The sequence below is a fragment of the Colius striatus genome, chromosome 11, assembly GCF_028858725.1.
Source record: "Colius striatus isolate bColStr4 chromosome 11, bColStr4.1.hap1, whole genome shotgun sequence".
NCBI classification, from domain to species: domain Eukaryota; kingdom Metazoa; phylum Chordata; class Aves; order Coliiformes; family Coliidae; genus Colius; species Colius striatus.
Window position 1 is genome coordinate 23,488,353 of NC_084769.1, and position 21,559 is coordinate 23,509,911.

Below are 21,559 nucleotides of genomic sequence, written 5' to 3' on the forward strand. Positions count from 1 at the left end.
TCCAAGACATTCTGCTTTTGCAAGCATGTAATAAAATTAGAGTTGTTACTTCCTATGAGAAGCATTATTTGTTAAAGTCTTTACCTTATATTTCTTAAATCTCCAGTGAAAGGTAGCTAGAATTGGGTTAGCTTTAATGTGTACTTAATCCAGCTGCAATGGCCCCACATAAATCACTAGGAGTGGCAGCCTTATAATTTCAAGTCAGATATAGATAGAAATAGTGAAGTGTATTTTGAGTCACTAGAGGGCACAGCAGTACTAAGGCAGTTTCTCTTTCTCTCTTAACAGTTTAGTCCATTCTCTATGCGAAAAGAATCATTTCATCCAAAATGTTTTTTGTCTAAATTGGTCTTTAATCTGGGTGTAATAAATGCATGTCATTGGCAAGTGAAGAACAGATGAAAAGTACAGCTTGCTTAGCAGGCATGTCAGTTGTCCTTGTTTTCTATAACTTCTGCAGTACATCATTCAGAAGAACTCTCTATCAAACTTCTTTTGCAAAAAGATGCAATATAACTCTAGAGTGACATAATTGCTGAGTGCTCCCTCTGCTGACATGTGATTTAGACAGACTGTTGAACCACAAGATGATTAACTAGAAAGAAAACCTGTGGAGCACTATATTTATTTCTATGACTTTCCTGATCCTCTAGATGCTAAAATCTTCTGTAATGTTGACATTTTAGGAGGAAAACGTCGATCAGAAACAGTCATTGTGAGATTTCTTTTAGGACTGTCCAAAGATTCAACTGTCCTTTTAATTATTTTGACACCAAACATTTCAGATAGTGAGATTTGGAAATCCACAGTAACCTGTTCTTGTGTAAACCTTCTTTGAAACTCCTGCCTTCTAGACTGGAATTCCTGTATCCCATTTCATCCCATCTTAAATTTATCCTCTATCCCTTTTTATGACTAGACTACTTCATTATTCTGTTCTTGGCCTATTGATTTAATTACTTATGTTCTGCTTTTCACATCTAAAACATATTGTTTGAAAGGACTTAGCCCTATAAAAATAACTTGGGGTACTGCTTTAAGAGGTTTTATCTATGTTTGTGTATGTAACTCTGTCTGAAATTATATCACAGGAGAATTTGTCCTTTTAGAAAATAAAGTTGGATTAGACACTTTAACTCAAGAGCATCTTGTGAGCGGGGAAAAAGATTAGGAGTTACTTGCAACTTCCTACAACTTCTTCTCATGGATACTGTTTTTAAATCCTCCAAAGCATTTCTGACACACTCCAGTCCTCAGAATATTTGCATCCTTTTTTAGCAATCAGAAAATTTTCCAGTGTGTAGACTACAGAAATGTAAGTATTTCAGTCACAGTGGCAGCCTCATTCCTTGTTGTGCTGTAGGAAGATTATTGTTTCATCAGTGAATGTTTTTCTATTAATGGCAGCGTCTTATATTTTTCAGTGACAGAAGGTGAAACTGCTGAAGGGTTCTTATTTACTTTTGTGGCTATACAACAGCACTCAGCATTAACTCTATAGCAGTCATTTACTATCCTCCAAGCTGCACTGCTTCCTCTTCCAACTTGTTCAGCAGAAACTCATGCACTGTTTTACAAAGCACGACTACTGTCTTTTTGCTGCAACGGATTAGTGCTGCATGTGAAAAAATAGTGCAGTTCCCACACTTGGGACTCTTTTTGAAAGGAACAGATCTTTATGTACCATTTCTGATTCATCTGACCATTTTACATGCAGAAACACTTGATTTCATCATAATAGCTGCCTAATCAAGATCCCTCTAAGGTGGTTGCCATGGCTGCTGCTCCGTGTCATTCAGGTGGCTTGATAGTGCTTCCAGCCTTTGCGTGTTTCAGTCTTTCAGCCAGAACCATCATTCAGTCCGTGTTCAGTGAGGATAGACCCTTCAGTAGACAGTATAACAGTGTTTTATGTTGATTCGTACTTCTCCAAAGCATATATTTGGGGCATTTATTGCATTTTACTGTCTTTTTATCTTCTCTCTCTGTAGGCCTGGCCAGAGAACTGTAGATGACTTAGAATTTATATATGAAGAACTTCTTCACATTAAAGCCTTATCTCATCTTTCTACCACAGTAAGTATTTTTAAAATGTAACATCACCAAAAGAGAGTTTGAATATCAGCTTCTAATGCTTTATTAGAACTGGAGCACCTATAGCCCCTTCTGTCTATACTTTCCATGCAATGAAGTTATTTCCATCTCTGAGGACCACCCAAGCAATGTGCAGATGTAGGTTGTCTTTTGAATATCAGATACTGGGGATCATGGTGGACAGCAGGATGACTGTGAGCCAGCAATGTGCCCTCATGGCCAAGAAGGCCAATGGCATCCTGGGATGCATGGAGAAGAGTGTGGCCATCAGGTCGAGGGAAATTCCCCTCCCCCTCTACTCTGCCCTGGTGAAGCCTCAGCTGGAATATTGTGTCCAGTTCTGGGCTCCACAGTTCAAGAAGGTTGGAGAGGTGCTAGAGAGAGTTCAGTGCAGGGCCACCAAGATGATGCAGGGAGTGGAGCATCTCCCTTCTGATAAAAGGCTGAGGGAGCTGGGGCTCTTTAGCTTGGAGGGGAATGTGATCTCATTAATGAGGTGTGATCTCATTAATGTTTACAAATATGTAAAGGATGAGTGTGAGGAGGATGGAGCCAGGCTCTTCTCAGTGATGGCCAATGACAGGACAAGGGGCAACAGGTACAAGCTGGAACAGAAGAGGTTCCAAAGAAACATAAGGAAAAACTTCTTTACTGTGAGGGTGATGAAGCACTGGCCCTGTGTGACTTACTCTAGGTGGTCCTGCTCTGGCAGGGGGGTTGGACTAGATGATCTTTTGGGGTCCCTTCCAACCCTTAAGATTCTGTGATAATTGTCTTCATGTGTTTCTGTACAGAGCCTACCTCACTCATTGGGCACAGGTGCCTTCACCTGGGTCCATATCTGAGTTTGAATTAAGATGCATACCATCCAAGCTAACATCTGAGACTGTGATGACACTGAATTTTGCAGAATAAATGTCTGAGTCCTGTACTATGGCAAGTCTTGGTTTGAACCTAGTTAAGAGGGGGACATTACACAGCGCAGAAAGGTGTGCTTTGCAGTAGTGACTGCTTGGAGTTTGGTCATTGAGTAAGGGAAGCCTCATAAGACAGATTCTCTCTGAGTGGACAGGAACAGTGCAGAGAACAGAGAATAAATGAAACGGAGAAAATGCCTGGAAGAGGCATTTTTGCCTACACAGTGTGTCTCACCATCGTTGACATACTGTGTAGGCAACTGAAACAAGCTAAATAGTACTTAACTTGGCAGCAGCAAGATGTGGGTGCTTTCACAAAAAGAAAGCCAGACAGTAGATTTATGTTTGACAATAGCTTCTTCTGGAGCTCATGGTATTTTCAATAATTCTCAGTTAACTTGTACAGATGTAGCTAATTATGAAACTACATTATAGAAAGATAGTAATCCATGCAAAATTATAACACCTGAGCAATGCTTTTCGAAGAGAATATGCATCCAGATTTGGTGTCTGAACTAAGAGGAAGCAGACAGCCAAATTCCTTAAGCATCCCTGGGATGTAGGAAAAAAGTATTTAAAGAAAGACTTCTGTAAGAGCTAGAAATTACTCTTTTCAAATCAAACAGGAGAAACTACCCAAGACAGACAGATACTGAGAGGGAGTAGAGAACACTCTTTGTACTACAGACATAACTTAGAACAAACAAATAATCCAAACAAATATATTTCGAGCTCAGAAATTCAGATTTGAGGTCAGAATGCACAGCAGGTAGCATGTAGAACAAGTATGGCAAATGATACAAATGGCAATAAATATTTGGCGTTTTGAAGAAGTGCGGTTTCTAGTAAAAATTTGGAAATGACAGCCTATGATGTGCAGCATGAAGTAAAGCAACCACAAATCCTGGCTAGCTTAGAGGAAATATTCAGAGGAGCAACAGACAACATTGCTCCTATGAACCAGAAACAACTTGAAAGCAAATGGAATGTTTATTCATTTTAAGCAAGGCATAATTCATAAGGTAATAAGTTTTCTAGAAATGCTACAAACAGCAGGAAGTAAAGTGGATAAAAGTCACATGGTGGTGAACTAATCCCTGCTAGAGAAGCTCGTGAAGTTAATGTATGAATGAAAAACTACTACACGATGCAGTGTTAAAAACAAATCAAATTTTTGCCATCATCAAGAGGATTCATTCACTACAGAAGCAAATGACTGAAACAACTGAGAAGACATCTGAAGATGTACATGGATATGAAAGCGCTACAATGTGTAGAACAGTGCTAATGGAGTTGTATTTCCTGTCCTTACAAAGGCATCATTGTCTTCAGGCAGAGGTTATAAAAGAGTTTAGCTAGTTTAACTAGTTGTTACAAAATCACAAGCCTGTGGGTGCATTCACTGGTCAGTGTACTAAAAAAGTATATCCAGACACCTCTATCCCTCTTCTTCTCCAGACTGCAAAAGGAAGTGCTTTGCACTGGCTGTCAGGAAAGATTTCTAGGGGAGATGGCAGTCATAATACATTTATACTTGATGCCCAAGCAAAGGTTTGGTGGGTGCATTTCAGACATCAGAGCCTGAATTTGTCCACCTATCCTAGGAGATGCAGCCACCAAATTCTCATCTGGATTGTGTCCAGAATGTATGAGTTCCTCTCCAAGTTTTTGTTTGTGGACTAAAAGTTTTTTCAATTTAAACATTTGCGAGAATGGCGTGAAAATGCTACTACTGACTATATAAGCGAGACAGCTTTTTATACTTACTTGGCATGGTTTAGATGGTATTGCCTCTGAAACATGGATTATCACCAGCTGACATTGTCTGAGAACAAGAATCTCACTGCTTGAAAATTGGCCTCCCAAGTCCTTGGAGACTTGCGGTTGTATGAAGGAAGACGTAAAGCACACAGGAAAACTCAGTATAGTATGAGGTTCTCAGTGCTGCTACTATTTTGTGAAAATGACATGGTGTTCACAGTGAGAAAAAATAGTTGAAAACAGTGTCTCCCTAGGGGTAGCTGCCCAGTCAGTCATAAGAGCTAATCTCAGCAGAGCAATACAAACCCAGCAAGGAGCAGGCTGACACCGGGGCCAGAGTCACATTCTCTGGTTCTTGGAAGATGCAGTGAGCTGGACATTTTGACTGGGAAGCTGTCAGGTGCAGTGAAGCCTCAGCAGGTCCAGATGGCCGTGCTTCACAGCTCAACACAGCAGAAGTGGCCAGGCTTACGTCAGTAAGGGGAAGGGCACTGATTTCTCAGGGAAGAACAGGCGTACCGCAGAGTGCCATGGAGCAGCTGACAATTGCTAGCTGGCTTCTGTAATACATTAGCTTTTACCATTTGAAATTTTCCATCACATTAATTGTTAATCATGGTTTGACATGTGCATATGAAGAAAGGTGTGGAGACCTATCTCTTAAAGATGCCCTAGTCTGAGCCGTTTTGAGACAGGAAATGTAGAGGCTCTTGTTCTGTAAAGCCAATCAGTAGGAAATGGGACATCAAGCAAAGCAGACCATTGTCTGGCTGTGTGACTCTGAATGAGTGCTGAAGGATGCAGAAGGAAAGAGACCGGCAACTGGGGTGTATTATGTGACTTCTTTTCACCATGAAGAATAAGATACATATAAAACCTGTAATTTCTCTCTCTTTATTTTAAGGTAAAGCGAGAATTAGCAGGTGTCCTCATTTTTGAGTCACATCCCAAAGCAGGAACGGTCTGTAAGTAAATGGAGTCCTGTCAGATCTTCTTTCTTATCTGTGGCATGGACATTTAAATTCTTAATGTCTAAATTACAAGAGATGTGGCATGGACATTTAAATTCTTAATGTCTAAATTACAAGAGAAAACTTTGGAGGCACTTTTCAAACTTGGGGTGCTTAAAACCTGGGGTGATAAATGTTGACTTAGTCTGTTGCCAATTGTGGGGACAGTACCAAAATTAATTCTCTGTTCTTGGTTGGATGTATGTATTGCCTACTATTTGAGTGTGTTTTTATCTGAATTTTGGGTTGGGCCACTCTCTATTTAAAATGTATTTTTATATTATCCTCGTATTTAAAAAATCTATTTGCACAAAATAAAGAATTTAAACAGCAAGATTAATCAGACCTCTTGACATTAATCAAACTGGGAGGTTTTAGCAAATGAATGTCAAATTCACAGCCATATAAAATTGGGCTAGAACATGGTTCTACTGGTAGGATCCAAATTTGTGTGCTGATTTGTAGCTGATAACCTGACATTTATCAATAAAGTAGTTGTTTTAATTGTCATGGAAAAATCAAAGCAAGTTTCACATCAGTGTAATAAAATAACTGCTACTTGTCTGTGATTGAATTTTTTCCTAAAATCTGAAGGCAATTGCTTTTAAAATTATGGTATGCCCTCTTTCAAGGTAGACATTGATATGACTGCAGTAGAGATACCTTGAATTTCATTGAGGGCACAATCTGGCCCATTTATATTTTGGATAACTATATTCTCACCGTAAAATCTTTTCTTTCTCTCTCTTATAGTATTTAATCAGGGAGAAGAAGGTACTTCTTGGTACATTATCCTAAAGGGATCAGTAAACGTAGTCATTTATGGCAAGGTATTTTTTCTCAAAAGCCTTTTTATAAGATTCTTATTACTGAAATTGTAAGAATAAACTTTGAAGGAATACAGTTTAATTTAGAGAAAAGTTTCTTTGTCATATTGAATGTGATTTTATTAAGAAATGATCCAGTGGTTTCACTGGTTATACTTCCAGTTGATTGCTGTATAATTTCAGGATATATTCCATACTTTCTGAAAATAATATTTCAGCAGAGTTACCTCAGTATTTCTGGGGACAAAGGCATTTGCTGGAATTTAGTGAATTGTCAGACTTCAGTCTTATTGTGGAGGAGGGTGTGCTCAGTCCCTTTACCACCATATTCTCTTGCAATTGTATGACTAACTTTTCTTACCCATGCCTGAGAGTAATACTGTTTTGTGACTAGTGGTTCTCAGGTTAAATAAATCCCTCTCAAGTTTATGCTATCTCTTCATTTTAATTAAGTTATAAACTGAAAAGCTTCTCTATTAAATCCCTATTTCTGAGAGAGATTTTTCAAGTTAAAACCCAGGACTTTCCTACATAGAAATCCCTTTAGAAATACTTTAAAAATTCCTACTTCTCTATCGATTTCTCATTCAGTGATTGAGAATCCTCCATCCTGAACATCAAGCATTTCACCAGAATCTAGTCATAGAGGCCCTGGTGCTAAGTCTGTCTCTAAGTAACCCATATTTAGCTACATTTTTTACATCATTATGGGGGCTACATCCTCTGTTACTATAAATTGGAGTAATTGGAGCATTGCTCATTTACACCAGCTGAGGATGTGGTGTTACATCTTATTTCTGCAAACTCGATCTTATTTTTTAGGGCCTCTGTAAATGAAAAACAAACAACTCAATAACTTTCTGTCTTCAGCATGACTAGAAGAGTCCTTCAAGCTGAATGTAATTTCAGAGAAAAGACAATTCTTTTCTATTCTTGCCTTTCTTTAGTAATAGTAATAACCAGCTATCAAGTATTGTTTCCTACTCATTATTTTGGCTGTTGATTTCCTGCCAAATAGATTTGTTTTGGTATTTGATTGTGAAGTCCAGTGTTTGTACAAGGACTTTCAATAGGATACAGAGTAATGATGGGTATCTGCATGTAAATGTTTTGCTATGTGCAGGGTGTGGTATGTACTCTACATGAAGGAGATGATTTTGGCAAGTTAGCGCTTGTAAATGATGCTCCCAGAGCAGCATCCATTGTTCTGCGTGAAGACAACTGCCACTTCTTGAGAGTAGACAAGGAGGACTTCAACAGGATCCTCAGGGTAAGTGGGAAGGGCCATCATGACGGCATGCAATTTTTTTTAGTTTGTCTTATTTCTTTGGTTATGTTGATATTGGCAACCTAATTTGAAGTATCTCTAATTGCAGAACAGAGATGTGACAATCTAGAGTATCAAGCAAAGAGTATGCTAATCATCCTTCCTCTTTTTGTGTTCCTAGTTCAACTATGAAAGTGCAATCATGTCTCTCACATTTCTATGGTCTAGAATTAGACCAAGTGCTTCATTATTCTTTACGCTGTTCAGGATTTCTGGGTGACCTTCCATCCAAATACTGAATAAAACAAGGTCACCCATTTTCTCCCAGATAGGTCAGTGTCAGGTACCTTAAACTCAACAGATTCAAGGCACAATCAAGTGGCAAATTAAGTAAGCCTCTTCTCTGCCTCTTTCCACAGTGCCAGTGCTTCCCTCTTGTTTCTGCCTGTGAGAAAAGCAGAATAAAGATAGTTAAATACAAGGGAAAAGAACCAACTCCAGAGTCTTTTGTGTTTGAAGGTCATTCGCTTTTTCAGAGTAACTAATCAGCTAAATCAGTTGTAATTACTTTATTAAGTAACTTGTCTTGCAGGATGTAGAAGCAAATACAGTAAGACTCAAAGAACATGACCAAGATGTCTTGGTGTTGGAGAAGATCCCAGCAGGAAACAGAGTTTCTAATCAAGGAAATTCACAGCCTCAGCACAAGTATGTTTTTGTTCAATAGTGCAAATGTCAGATGATGATTAACCTTTTCATATGGTGTTATTATCCAAACAATAGCATATTCCCTCTTTCTGTGGAAGAATGCAGTGCATAGGAAGTTTGCTTTTTTTTAATCATCAGCTTATCACATGCCCCGTGCTGGATAACATATCCATTTCCAGCAGCACACCAGTTCTATATCTTTACACAATAATTCTCTAAAGATCTCACTGTAAATACTTATCTCATGTAATAGCTTCTAAATAGACTGCACATGGAGAATGCTGAAACCCTATTAAGCTGAGCTACTGTGTAAAAGACGTGAGGAAAATACATTGTTTTATTGTTAAGTACAGATATTTTCAGTTTGGATTTTGAGCTCTGGATTCTAATAAGAGTTTGCTAGGTACAATTTATATACAAAACTAAGATCCCATGCAATGAAAGTCACACAGCTTATCTTGCAGAATAGGTTTGCACGGTAATAACAATGTTCATTATATTTTCTTTGCTTCTTTACTGAAAGGGAAAAAGTACAATTCTGTTTGGATACTACTGTGATAAGAGTAGAGTGAGGCTATTATCATTCCAAATGTTGGTAAAACCCCTAAAGGCTTTGTAAATGTGTTATTTGCAAATGGATGCACAATTTTCTTCAGAAACGCTCAAACAACTCCATCAAAATAGGCACCAACAGGTTTTGAACCCTTTACCCTGGACCTTACCTCTTCTCAAAGAAAGAGATAATTTACCAGGCGATATTTTGGGTACAGGTTTTATCTGATCTGGTATTTCATGTAGCTATTTTATCTGCATAACTGAATGCAAAGATTTGTAAAGATCCATGAAGGGCTGAATAAACCAATCCTTATATTTTATATACGTTTCACATGTTTAAGAAATTGCCATTTCATTTTACACTTGATCTATTAGAAAAACAAACTATTCTACTAGAAAAACATATAGTCTTGAAACTAATTTTTCTGTCTAAATAAGGGAAACTTGATTGCAGCCAGTGAGTGGATTTACATCAACAGCTGCAATGCACAGCAACTTGGTCACAGATTTAAATCAATTTTCTTGGACCTGGCATACTTTTCATGCTTTCAAAAGTGGAAGCTTCATTTAAACATATTTCAAACACTACTTTCCTTACAAACTCTTTACACCAGTATGATTTGTGTTATTTAACGTTTTCTTGTTCAAAATTTGATTAAAATATCTAGAGATATTCATGGTCTCTGGTTAAGTTAGGTTGTATTTTAGAGCTTAGAGTCCAAGTGTATTGTCTAGTAAAGCTCAGAATTTCATTTCTGAAAATGTTATGTGTATGGTCAGCTTTTGGGTACTGTCAATGTGCCAGCAGGGGAGCTTTTGTTGATAACAATGACAAATAGACATAAGATACACAAAAGAGGAGGCTACCTTGAAAGTTCATTGTCTGCTTTTCAGCAGACGGATTACTTTATTAATTGCATGTTGGCAGTGTCTTTTTGACTAAAGTCTTTCAAAGTGAGTTCACTCATTTTTAAGATGACATTTCCTTTGTTTCTTTTGTTAGTAAATAGAGAAATTTGCTACACTTGTGCTTGAGAGTCCAAATCAAATTTACTGATGTATTCTGATTTCCAAAATGTGTTACTGGGATGTGTTAGTTGACTATTCAGTACTTTTTTGAAAAGCACTGTGCCTAAAAGAGATGCTTAACAAGGACCTCTTCTTAAAGGTTTAGCTCTTTGGCCTTAATGGAGTAGTTTACATCTCTGATACCTGTTCAGATGAGCTACACGTTGGGCTTTGCTCCCTAAGCAGGGGTACAGCATTTGCACTAGAGAAATATTCTACATCCCAGAGTTGTTCCCTGAAATACCCACTCAACCGAGAAACTCATTTTTTTCATCTTAATCTTGGGGAGCAGATCCTCTGAGTTGAAGTTTGGATTCCACTACTTCCTCTACTGAGGAAGGCATAGCTCCTACACAGCTCCCAGAGCCATGCTTTCAAACAGCAACAGTTTTGCCTCGAAGGACTTGCTCTGAAGTTCTCACTCCCAAGATCTTACTCTTTATGGGTGATCACACTCATGCAGGATGAATTCAGCAGCCCTGCAAGTCACTTCACTGTTCATTTTCACTTTCATATTCAGAGTACAGCAACCTGTGATTTCTCTGCTTCACTCACTTAGATACTTGGTTAGTATCTCTGCGAGAACGTGCACTGGCTTAACAAGTGTTTGTGTTCTTGGGACATCAATACAGTTCTTCCAAAGGGGTTGGCGGGTAAAAGAACTGTGACGGTCAGCGCTCAAAGTGAGGAGGAGCTCCCAGGAGCTCAGCTCCACCACTTATTTCTCAGCAGGAGCAGAGTATCTTCACTTCTCAGGGTTTTTTCTTTTTTTTTCCTTTTTTTTTTAAAGTTTCATACTTTATCAGTTGGATTCCAAAAAAAAGAAAAGAAAAGAAAAAAAGATGCAAAGATTGAAAGAATGGAGGGAAAGATAAAAAATGTGATCTTCAGGGAAAGAAAAAAAAGATGACAGGACAAGTTTTGCAGTATCCTATGATATTCTGCCGGTACTTAAAATCTTGCCAGTGTTTTTGCATGAAGCAGAAAAACCTGACTATTGCTCTCACCTCCCTAAATTTACACCAGGACATTGTACTATCCTAAGTTTATCCACCTGAAAAACGTAGTTACTTTAGCTACCTAAGGCACTGTACAAATTTGAAGATACAGTGTGCTATTCTCAGACCAACTCTTCTCAGAAGGAAATTATTTTCTTGTTCTGACACTGATATACACCAGTTTTTATTTCATTCTTATAATAAATCTGTTAAGACCTTCAATGAGTGCAAATAACTGTCATTACTGAGAGCTTTATCCTTAGTGGAGAAGCATTTATGATTGTACTTACCCAGTTTTGCACCAGTGCAGCTCTGCTGATTGCAGTGTAACTGTGGTGGTGTTATACTGGGGTAATTGTGCAGGAAGCAGGCTGTCTGTCAGCACACACTCCCTGGATAGGGTTAAGAGTGTTATTGCTCCCATTTTACAGGAGGGAAGCTAAGAAAGTTTCTGAATGATTTTATCCTAAACCACACAGAAATTCTGGTCAGAGCACGTATTTTTACTCTGGCATTCCTCAGTCCTGGACTTCTCACTGGTAAACATTTGTTTCTTGGTTAGCTATTTTGGCTATGAGACACTAACTGCTCCTTTTCCTCCCACAGGTATATTGTGATGTCAGGAACCCCAGAGAAAATTTTAGAGCATTTTCTAGAAACGATGCGCCTTGAAGCAACTTTAAATGAAGCAACAGGTATCTACGTGACAAAGGCTATGTTAATTATTACCGCATAAGATGGTTTTGCTGAAGGGACACCACCACGTGATGCTTTGGAAAGCAGCTAGTAGTAGTTTTTCCAAGAATAAGAACTATCCAATGCTCAGAAACAACCCTGATAAACCTAGGAAATCCAGAATTAAAGATAACAATCCACTCCTCTTAGTCCGCTCTGTTGCATTCGTGTTTCCGATTTGGAGTAGAACAGCAAAATCTCAAAGCATGCCAGACCACTAGTCATGATTTTAATCAGGCACAACTGTAAGACCAGGATAGCGCATGCATTACCACCCAATGATAATAATACTTACACTTCTTGTTCTGCGTGTCACTTAATACTGTGAACTGACTTAATACCTCCAGCATTTCCATTACCCTAGTGTAACTATTCCCAATTTTTCACACTCGTATCATACTTGGAGTACCACAGTTTAAATTACTTGTTTCTTATACTTTCCCACATGCAGAGAAAGACAACATTGTTAATCAAAAGCACACCAAGGCCAAGCCCCAAGAATACAGGTGGCTGCAGCTGCACTTAATAGGCAGCTAGGGATACAGATATTTGCCGACTTACTAAGTATTTTCATTTTTAAAAAGGTTCAGGCACAAAGTTCCTCCTTGTTGTGATGAAGTAATGCAGAGACTTTTCTATTAAGCTAGATATTATCACATTAGCAAGTTATTTTTGCATTGCAGATATCTAGAAAATATCATAGAATGGTAGGGGTTGGAAGGGACCTTTAGAGATCATCTAGTCCAACCCCTCTGCAGAAGCAGGGTCACCTAGATCAGGTCACATAGGAACATGTACAGGTGGGTCTTGAAGACCTCCAAGGAAGGAGACTCCACAAACCCTCTTGGCAGCCTGTGCCACTGCTCCATCATCCTGACAGTGAAATAATTCTTTCTTATATTTAAGTGGAACTTTTTGTGTTCCAGCTTCATCCCATAAATATATATTCAAATATGTTCTTAAATCCCGTTAATCTGTTACTGACCTCAAAATAATGGAGAAACCTGTATAGCAGTCCATAAATGGTGGAAGAATTGAAAGATAACAGAAATCCTTCTACAGTGTCAGTTTTAGCCACTTTTATGAATAAAAATGATCCGTTTCATAGATACCTGTTTAGGATGACATAGGATACCTGCTTAGGATTACAAGCAGAATGTTGGTTTTTAAGCTCGCAAGTGTGTAATCACAAGTTTACTATTTAATCACAAGTTTACAAGTTTACAAGTTTACTAGTCTGCATGTATTGTCCATTTTTATAAAACAAGTTGGTTTTTAAATCTACTAAATCTACTTTTCCCCCAAACCCCCAACAAGATTATACCTATATCCTAATGGGATACAAATTGTCACGATTCACAAACAAAGCTACTTTTAGAGTGTAGAAGCTCAGAGTGCTGGAAAATAAAATTTTTAGTTTATGCATTCCTTTAATTTAAGAACAGTTAAAATCCCTTTTGGCCTGGATATTACGCAGAGAAAAAGTCTCACCCTTTTGAATGTGAGTCTTGTCAACTGACAGATGTTTTCATATATGAAATACAGTGGAAGCAATGATGTAATATTGCATTATGCAGTTATCTCACCATGTATTTTTCTGACATTCCTTACAGTGTTTTTTAGTGTTTCTCTTATCTCAAAAGTTGCACTGAAGAAATGATACCCCAGGCTATTGTGTTTATTCTTTTTAAGTGATTCCACATAAGTGTTGCATAATTTAAAGGTAAAATCAAGTTTACCCCAACTGCCAAACTTATTCTGGCCTCTGCAGATGGGCTTTATAAATCTTTCTTCTTGTCATAAAGATATAAAGATAAGGCAAACTGAGACTTTCTGCATAACTACAGATCATTTTAACAGAAAAAATAGATGATTTTTGATTGTGCTGAATTTCCCTTTGACAGTAACATTCGTGAAGGCAAGAGTAAAGGCCTAGTGTCTCAGCTCATTGTTGTTCATTCCCCATTTTCATACTTAATGGCTACAATAGAGTGCAAAAAGACCCCTTTATTATCTGCAGAGGGCTAATAAGGTATTTTAGCTGAAAGAAAACTCATCCTTGTGATCCCCAAGATGTTTGCAGAGGCTTAATTAACTGTTTTCTTTCTTCTCTTTTTTCAGATTCTATTTTAAATGACTTTATTATGATGCACTGTGTTTTTATGCCAAATAGCCAGCTCTGCCCAGCCTTGATGGCACAATATCCTTTTTAAGGGAAAAGTTACATCTCTTTAACAGCAATCCCTATCAGTGATGAGGTTGAAGCTTCTCTCTCTCAAGAAGTACATCATATTTCATGCAGGCTGTGCCTTGTGAGTAAGTTCTCAGTGTCTGACTAACAGCTGTCTATAGCTCAAGCAATTCTGAAATGGTGAGTTACCGTTCTGGAGCATGAAAATGGTAACTTTCCTGTGCTGATGACTATTCCAAGGGAAAGAAATATACCATCCTTCCACCATATAAGTAGCTCCAGAGAAGTTTAGATTGTCCTTCCTATATCCTTTCTGTCTTGTGTTTTGACGAACTACAGCATCTAGATTTTAACTGAGATCATGATGTTTTGGTGAGTTTGTTGGTCCACTTTATAGATTGCAAGCTGCAAACTGCCTCAAGCAAAAAGGTTTCTAAACCTGTAGAATAATTAGTTCGTACTGTTATAATAGTTAATAATAATAATAATCTATTGTAGCAAGTGTTAACAAACTGCAGAAAACTTTAATTGCATGCGAATGCCTAGGAGATGAAAACTTACAGTGAACAGCATCAAGAGCTGGAGATGATTCTCACACAGTCTGCATGTTTTACAGAAGGAGTCTGTAAAATGGAAATGGAAATGAAAACGTCCATCGGTCAGTTACTGGCAGGTCATTTAGTCCGAGGAGCTGTTGGGCACTGAGATTTTTCCTTGTGCACAGTGACTTGAAGCTATCAAGGGACTGGGAGCATTAAATAAACATATAATGTTGTCTGGTTTATGGAATTCTGACAGGGATATAATAACTTCAATTCCCTAGTTATTTTTTTAGAATCAGATTGGTGTGAAAGTGTGCTTTCCTTGAAGCTCAGTGGGGCGAGTGACATCTGCGAAAACACCCTGAAACCACAAAATAGAGCAGCATGTCCTTGTCTGGCAAGCTTGAGAATCCATTTGTGTTACTGCTAGCAAGGACAGTAATTGTTTTGAGAACCTTTAGACCCATAAAACTGGTCTGCAGAAAATTGTTTGTACACCTGAAACAAACACATTTTCCAAAACTACATAGTTTTGGATATCAGAATTATTATGAAATACTGTGGCTGGCAGTTTTGAAAGGGAGAGAAAAGGGTAGCACTTTTTATGGTGGGTTTTTTTCTCATTTATCTGTCTCATATTATTCAATCAGTCCATTTGAGACTCAGCCTTGTCTGTCCTATTATAAATATACCTCTGATATGAAATAACTGGGAAAATCAGATGCATAAGCAAAATGTACCTCATTGTTTATAAGGGTAAAAGCTTTTCTGAAGATCAAAGTGATAGTGTCACTTACGTATACATACTCACTTGTGATGAAATGTATTCTGGAGGGGAGGCTAAGACCATGGCCTTAAGTGGGTCATGGCAGGCATCAAGTTAATTCTTTTCAGAGAGGAGGAGGTGGGCTGGAAGTAGCTGGTATCCCACTGCTTTAGTGTCAGCTTTTGCTAGAGCTGAATTATTGTTTATTTGGTCTATTCTGAATATGGAAAATCAAACTGTGCTCTGTTGATTGTACCATTGAAATTTATTGTTAGAGTTGAAAGGTTGCTAACAAAGCTCATCTTTTTTGAGCAAAACCACTCTACAAAAATGTTTGCCAGTGCTGTGAGACTAAGGAGAGATTAGTTATGCTTAGTGAGGAAATTTCAACAGAAAAAGAAAAAGAAGAAAGGTGATTCAGTCAGAGACACTGTTTTTGCTCCAGCTCCCAATTTTGAATCAATAAAAGTCTATTTTCCTACACCCACTTAAGATACTATTTTAGCTGGCAGCATGCAAGTGTGAGTAGAGTTAGACTGCTGTAGTGCTTTCAAGCACAGTACAGGGTATCAATTATTTGGGTTTTCACTTCTTTTACAGCACCATTTTGTTATCTGTAAGTTCTTTAATCCTGAAAGGAATGGACAGGTGCACCATTTTGGCTAAAGAAACATTATTGTTCGTTGCAGATTCAGTGCTCATACTGTGCTGTCCCTTGACACACCACTATATCTTTTTAGTCATTAAAGAATATACACATTGCAATATTAAAAAAAAAAAAACCCATAGGCTTCTTTTTTTAATAGAGAAGCAAAGAGTATGATTCTCTGTCCTGGATCAGGACGTCAGTCCTGTGTGTTGGACCAAGGCCCCTGTTTCCCTCTCTTCTTCACAGAAATGCAAAAATTCTTGCAGATACAACTTGTTAGAGGGAAACAGGAAAAAGTCCAAAAGAAAACTTGAAATAGAGCAGCACCTCTGAAAGTGCAGCTGGGATAGTACAAGTGTGTGAGGATGTGTGCAGATGTGCATTCTTGAAGGACCACTGTCTCAATACTATAGACATATAAACTTCTCTTTTGCTCCCTGTAGATGATAATCCTTTAGTATGTTTCTGTACAAATTATTTGTGACCCTCCTTTACCATCATGCCAGCAAAATTGTTTACATTCTGCTGTAGTAATGGGTGGTGATTTTGCACAGCTCCTGATATGATTAAGTGTTTCCACACAGGAAAGAACAGACTTCAAAATTGCTTCCATTTCCTAGCATATGCTAGACATAATTAGAAATACATATATTGAACTCTAACCATGTTGGTGTTGATAAATATTTTACAATTATCTGACACTTGTTGCAAGTATACATGATATTTTTCTTCTGATTGCAGTCTGTGGTGAAGCTGCATCCTTTAGGTCCTGTGAAAATGGGAGAACCCTTCATTGACTTTCACTGTGATAATGTTAATAAAAGAGTAATTAATATAAATGAGCAGTAAAAATACAGAAAAATTACCAGGACCTGTGGTGAGTCAGTTAATAAGAAAGTAAAAATACATGAAATAATTACTGTGTTTGAAAGGTAAAAATAGCACGAGAAAAATGACTCAGTAGAATATTAAGCTTGCTCCCTAAGACACTAGAGCACGTTGCTTACAGTATATTATTTACTTCTCATGACCCTTTGGCTGACTCACTTCTATAAATGTACTGACATGTTTAGTTCTCTAGTCATTTTAAACCTTTCTAAATGAAATTAAGATGCAGATTTCTAAAAGTTTGGCAGTCAAATGGTTGCTCCAGTAACCCTGGTGGCATGTCAAATCTCTGCAGGGGTTCTGGGTTTTTTGAATCTAGGAGATAGTAGATACTTCTTCCCTTTTTTTAATTGTTTTTTGTTAGAGAAATGCTTCTAAATGAGAAACTTAAAATAGCTATCTTCTTTTGTCAGATGAGCTGAAGGTGCACCTTGAAAGGATGCTGGACTTTGTTATGAGTGAAAGACTGTCAGTATTTTAATATTAAATGTTGCTATATAATTAGGAGTAGTATTATTCACAACAATCCAGAATCAGAATTTTGCTATCTGGGAATAAAAGTTGAAGATGTGACAGCACTCATTCTGTGCTTACTTCGCATTCAGACATCAGTTTATTGGGAAAGAGTTTAAATATATATTGTTAACCTTTGATGAGTGAGAAGCAGGCACACAAATTGTCATATCCTGTTTCTGCTGGGCAGTCACCTTCATTTTTGCATAGGTTAAAGGCTGAAGTTACCTCAGTTTATTATCTACTGGACCCTTGATTTTTTCTTGGTTTCATCCTTTCAATAAATGTTACTTTTGGCCTTTTTTACTATTTGTGTATTTTTGTAATGTTGACATTCATCATTAGAAAGGTTGAGTAAACATTTCCCATATTTTCTTACTGTTTATCACAAAATAACTGTCACAAAGAGTTGCATCCTAAATACACTTTATTTGATAGAGTGGAAACCTCTTGTTTCCCCATAAGTCAAACGAGGCTACTGCAGAATTTATTACTTTACTCTGTGTCTCTATAGTCTGTCTGGACTGTAAACTTCCAGGTCACCCTACCATAATGGGACTGAGATTCACCTTGGGTTACAGCAACTTCTGAAAATAAGAGGAAGGACAGTGGTAGTTAATTCCGATAGTCTTCCTCTCAAATAAAATACTGGAATTGATATTAAAGTGATATTTCTCTTCATCTGTCCCCAAAAGAGAACAAGGAGAAATATCCTTCTTCAGTATCCAAGGTTGATCCTCCTCTCTGTTGTTCCAAGTATCACTTCTGTTCTGCTCCCCTACAGCACCTATCTCAGTGGTGGGATTGTGATCATTCCTGTGGTCTTTAGGGGAGTCACTGTCTTTTTACTTTTTAGTTAGTGTATCTTGAGAAGTTATGTTTGAGCACCCTTGAAAATGATTTATTGGAAAGTCAGTTGTTTTTTAATTCGTACTGGTTTTGGTATTTTCAATCTCCAAGCATTTTCCTTGATGCCATGGCACCTATCATGCCCAGCCTTCCCAGGGTACAGAGCAGGAGAAAATGGATTATGCCCTCAACAATAAAAGACGAGTCATTTGGCTGGTTCTGCAGTGGGCTGCTTTATATGGAGATTTACTGCAAGAAGATGAAGCAGCAATGGCATTTTTGGAGGTACAAAGGAATTGTATCATTGTACTGAAAAGTACCTGCCAAGCAAGATAAGCTGGAAGCCTGTTCCTGGTCTGTAGAATTCTGGTAGAAACTGAAGAGACGTAGGTCATTTCAAAGTGCAAACTCATAACTCTGTGTTCTCGATTTTAGCTGCAGACAGTATATGCACCGCAACAGTGTTTGAGCCATTGTTAGCCTCTGGACCTCTGAAAATTCTTGTTGGAGTTGCAGACCCCTTTCAAAGCACTGCAAGGGTAGATTGCTTTATAACAATAGATAAATTTGGTTTATTCAGTGTTTTCTTGTAAATAATTAAGAGGCTCTACAGGTTGAACTATGGGGCTGTTTATGCCTGCCTGAGGCGTGCCATAAAGGCAACACAAAATCCTTTCCATTTGGATGAAAGCTGTACTGCAGCTATTGGAAATTCAGGTCTTTGTCTTCACAACACTTCTGGTCTCTGAAAATCATTTAATTCAGACACCTATTGTAAGGACTTTGTGGCAGGTGACATATCCTTGTATTTCTAAGGTAATCCCAATGTCATGTTAAATCTTCATGTTTGCCAATATAGAATGTTATTATTAATTTTATTGTTATTATTAATGATTGTTGTTGTTGTTGTTGTTGTTGTTTTGTGTTTATGGAACCCAATCCCATATGTTACTATCTGAATTGAAGTTCTTGCCCCAAATTGCTTAAAACTTAATCCTAGAGAGGAGTAAGTAGAGGGGAGGTCTTAAGTATGACAGACATATAGCAAGCACACATGGGAAAACTTTTCCTAGTAGACAAGCTTTGGAGATAGACATAATGTCTTTCATTAGTCCAGAAGTTAAAGAACAATTACTAGATCCTTCTTTGGGTCAATTTTATGGAAGTGTGGCAGGAAGATATTTGAGTACGGTCTGAAAGGGGGCAATACTGTAGCAGACTGGAGTATCTGAACATCAACAACTCAGTAGCATATGATCCACTAAGGACTACAACAATAGTGAGTAAAATAAAGCTGTCGTGCCAGATTATTTGGGAATTTTGTAATCTTTACCCTTGATAATATGAAAATGCAGTTTTTGTAGAAGCAGACAGTGGTTAAACAGTGAGCTAAGAAGCCTCATCGGGCTTCCCTCTTCATGTGTAACTCATGCTTTAAATCAGCTGGAGATAAACAAGTAGAAATAATAGAAGGTTGGACCCAGCATGTGTTCCTCTATGCAGATTATCGTTCTTTATAATCATCAAGCTATCAGATGTCATCTCATAATCCTCTACCCTGAGTACTGCTCATTTATCCCTATAGTTTATTTAAAGACTATTCTGTATCATTACAGGAATTTTATGTATCTGTATCAGATGATACTAGGATGATTACAGCACTAAAGGAGCAACTTCCAGAACTAGAGAAAATTGTAAAGCAAGTGTAAGCACAGTTTTTGCTTCTTTCCTCCCTCTGCCCTTTTTCTTAGTAAATAGATAAGAAAATTTATTGCTTAAATCCATTCTATGAATGACAATCATAGAAGACTTGGTGTTTGCATGCAAGCTTGTTTGGATGAAGGTCTTTGGCTCTGCCATACCACATCATTCTTGCAAACACCAGACTCTCATTAAAAGGTTGACAGAAGGAATAAGAAATTGTGTACACACCATTGAAACTAAACTGGATGCTTATTTCATGCTTACATGGACTTTGTATAGTATTTTCCCTGCCTTGGTCATAGATTAACTATGGTATTATCTAGTCTTTTTGTATATGCAAATACAAGTATGTTGATATTGTAGTTTGACAAGTGGTCCATGTCCTGTAGGTGATTTTGTACACAAAATCTTCCAGGTAATATTTATGTATTCTATGCTTTACCTTTTTATAGTTCTGAAGAAGCTAAAGGACCACAAAAGAAGGTAAGATAATTTATTTGTGCATTTTATAAAGTAAATGCTTTAGCTCAACAAATCCATAAGTGTCTTCTCTTTAGTAATCAATGTTATTAAAGTAACACATTGACAAATAGCTTTTAACATTGTCAAATTTTGCATTACTACTCCTTTTCCTGCCATTAAAAAGAGATCTATTGTAGTTCACATCCACACCATAGTGTTTCTTTTTACATTAGTGTAAGTTGTGATTATTCACTTTCAGCACAAAGTTCTTCTGCAGCTGTTCAACACAAGTGATGACAGAGCACAGAAGCGCCAGCCTATTAGGGGCAGTGATGAAGGTGAGTTCCTTCTCTGCAAAGTTTTCTTGAGCCACTGAGATTTGCAGTAAATTTGTCTCAAAAAATGGTCTGAAATTACAAAAAGTACCTACCTTGAGTTTTGAAGTTTCACCCAAAGCAAGTTCTGTTTGCTTTTGCTAGCCCAATATCCTCCATTGATTTGAAGTGCTCCTGGTCTTTTCCCTTAGTTACTTGTGCTATCAAACACTGTATTTCCTCAGAGGAAGAGGTAAAAAACTTTAAAATGAGGAATCAACAAAACAGGTAAGAACCAGTACAGGCAGTGTCCATGTAGATAACAGGAGTGCAATACATAGTGGGTGCTGAAGGTCATGTTTGAGCCTCAGTCTCCCCTGTGTAGTTTGAGCTAACATGTACAGCTGTTCCTTTGTGACAGGAGTGGAGCAGATAATCATAATATGTATCTCTGCCCTGTGGCACACAGCCTAGAAAACAAAATCTGCTGGTTTGCCCTATTGGTATTGTTTGATTTTCTGAAAAGATGAAGGTAAAATTTACAGCAGTGGTTGTACTGGCTTTTCATATTGTCCTCCACTTCAGGCAGGTTAAAGCTCTGCTATGTGAACAAAAACCTAAGCTCTGATGATGGCATCCAATCATTGTAAACAAAGACACATGCCCCTTAAATCTTATAAAACTGAGGATTTTGTTGCAACTGCTAGGGCCAGTCTCTAAATGGTTGTTTTGGTGCAT

The 21,559-nt window shown here is 37.8% G+C and overlaps 1 protein-coding gene across 1 annotated transcript in view; it reads left to right on the forward strand.

The window, feature by feature from the left end:
- Window positions 1-21,559, forward strand: part of RAPGEF4 (Rap guanine nucleotide exchange factor 4) — a 151,679-nt gene that overhangs the window by 105,906 nt on the left and 24,214 nt on the right. Inside the window, exons 11-21 of the mRNA XM_062004607.1 lie at window positions 1,995-2,079; window positions 5,680-5,740; window positions 6,539-6,615; window positions 7,736-7,882; window positions 8,472-8,587; window positions 11,815-11,903; window positions 14,065-14,143; window positions 18,476-18,626; window positions 19,958-20,046; window positions 20,498-20,528; window positions 20,767-20,845. Coding sequence (XP_061860591.1) covers window positions 1,995-2,079; window positions 5,680-5,740; window positions 6,539-6,615; window positions 7,736-7,882; window positions 8,472-8,587; window positions 11,815-11,903; window positions 14,065-14,143; window positions 18,476-18,626; window positions 19,958-20,046; window positions 20,498-20,528; window positions 20,767-20,845 — 1,004 coding nt within the window. The remainder of the gene's footprint in view (window positions 1-1,994; window positions 2,080-5,679; window positions 5,741-6,538; window positions 6,616-7,735; window positions 7,883-8,471; window positions 8,588-11,814; window positions 11,904-14,064; window positions 14,144-18,475; window positions 18,627-19,957; window positions 20,047-20,497; window positions 20,529-20,766; window positions 20,846-21,559) is intronic.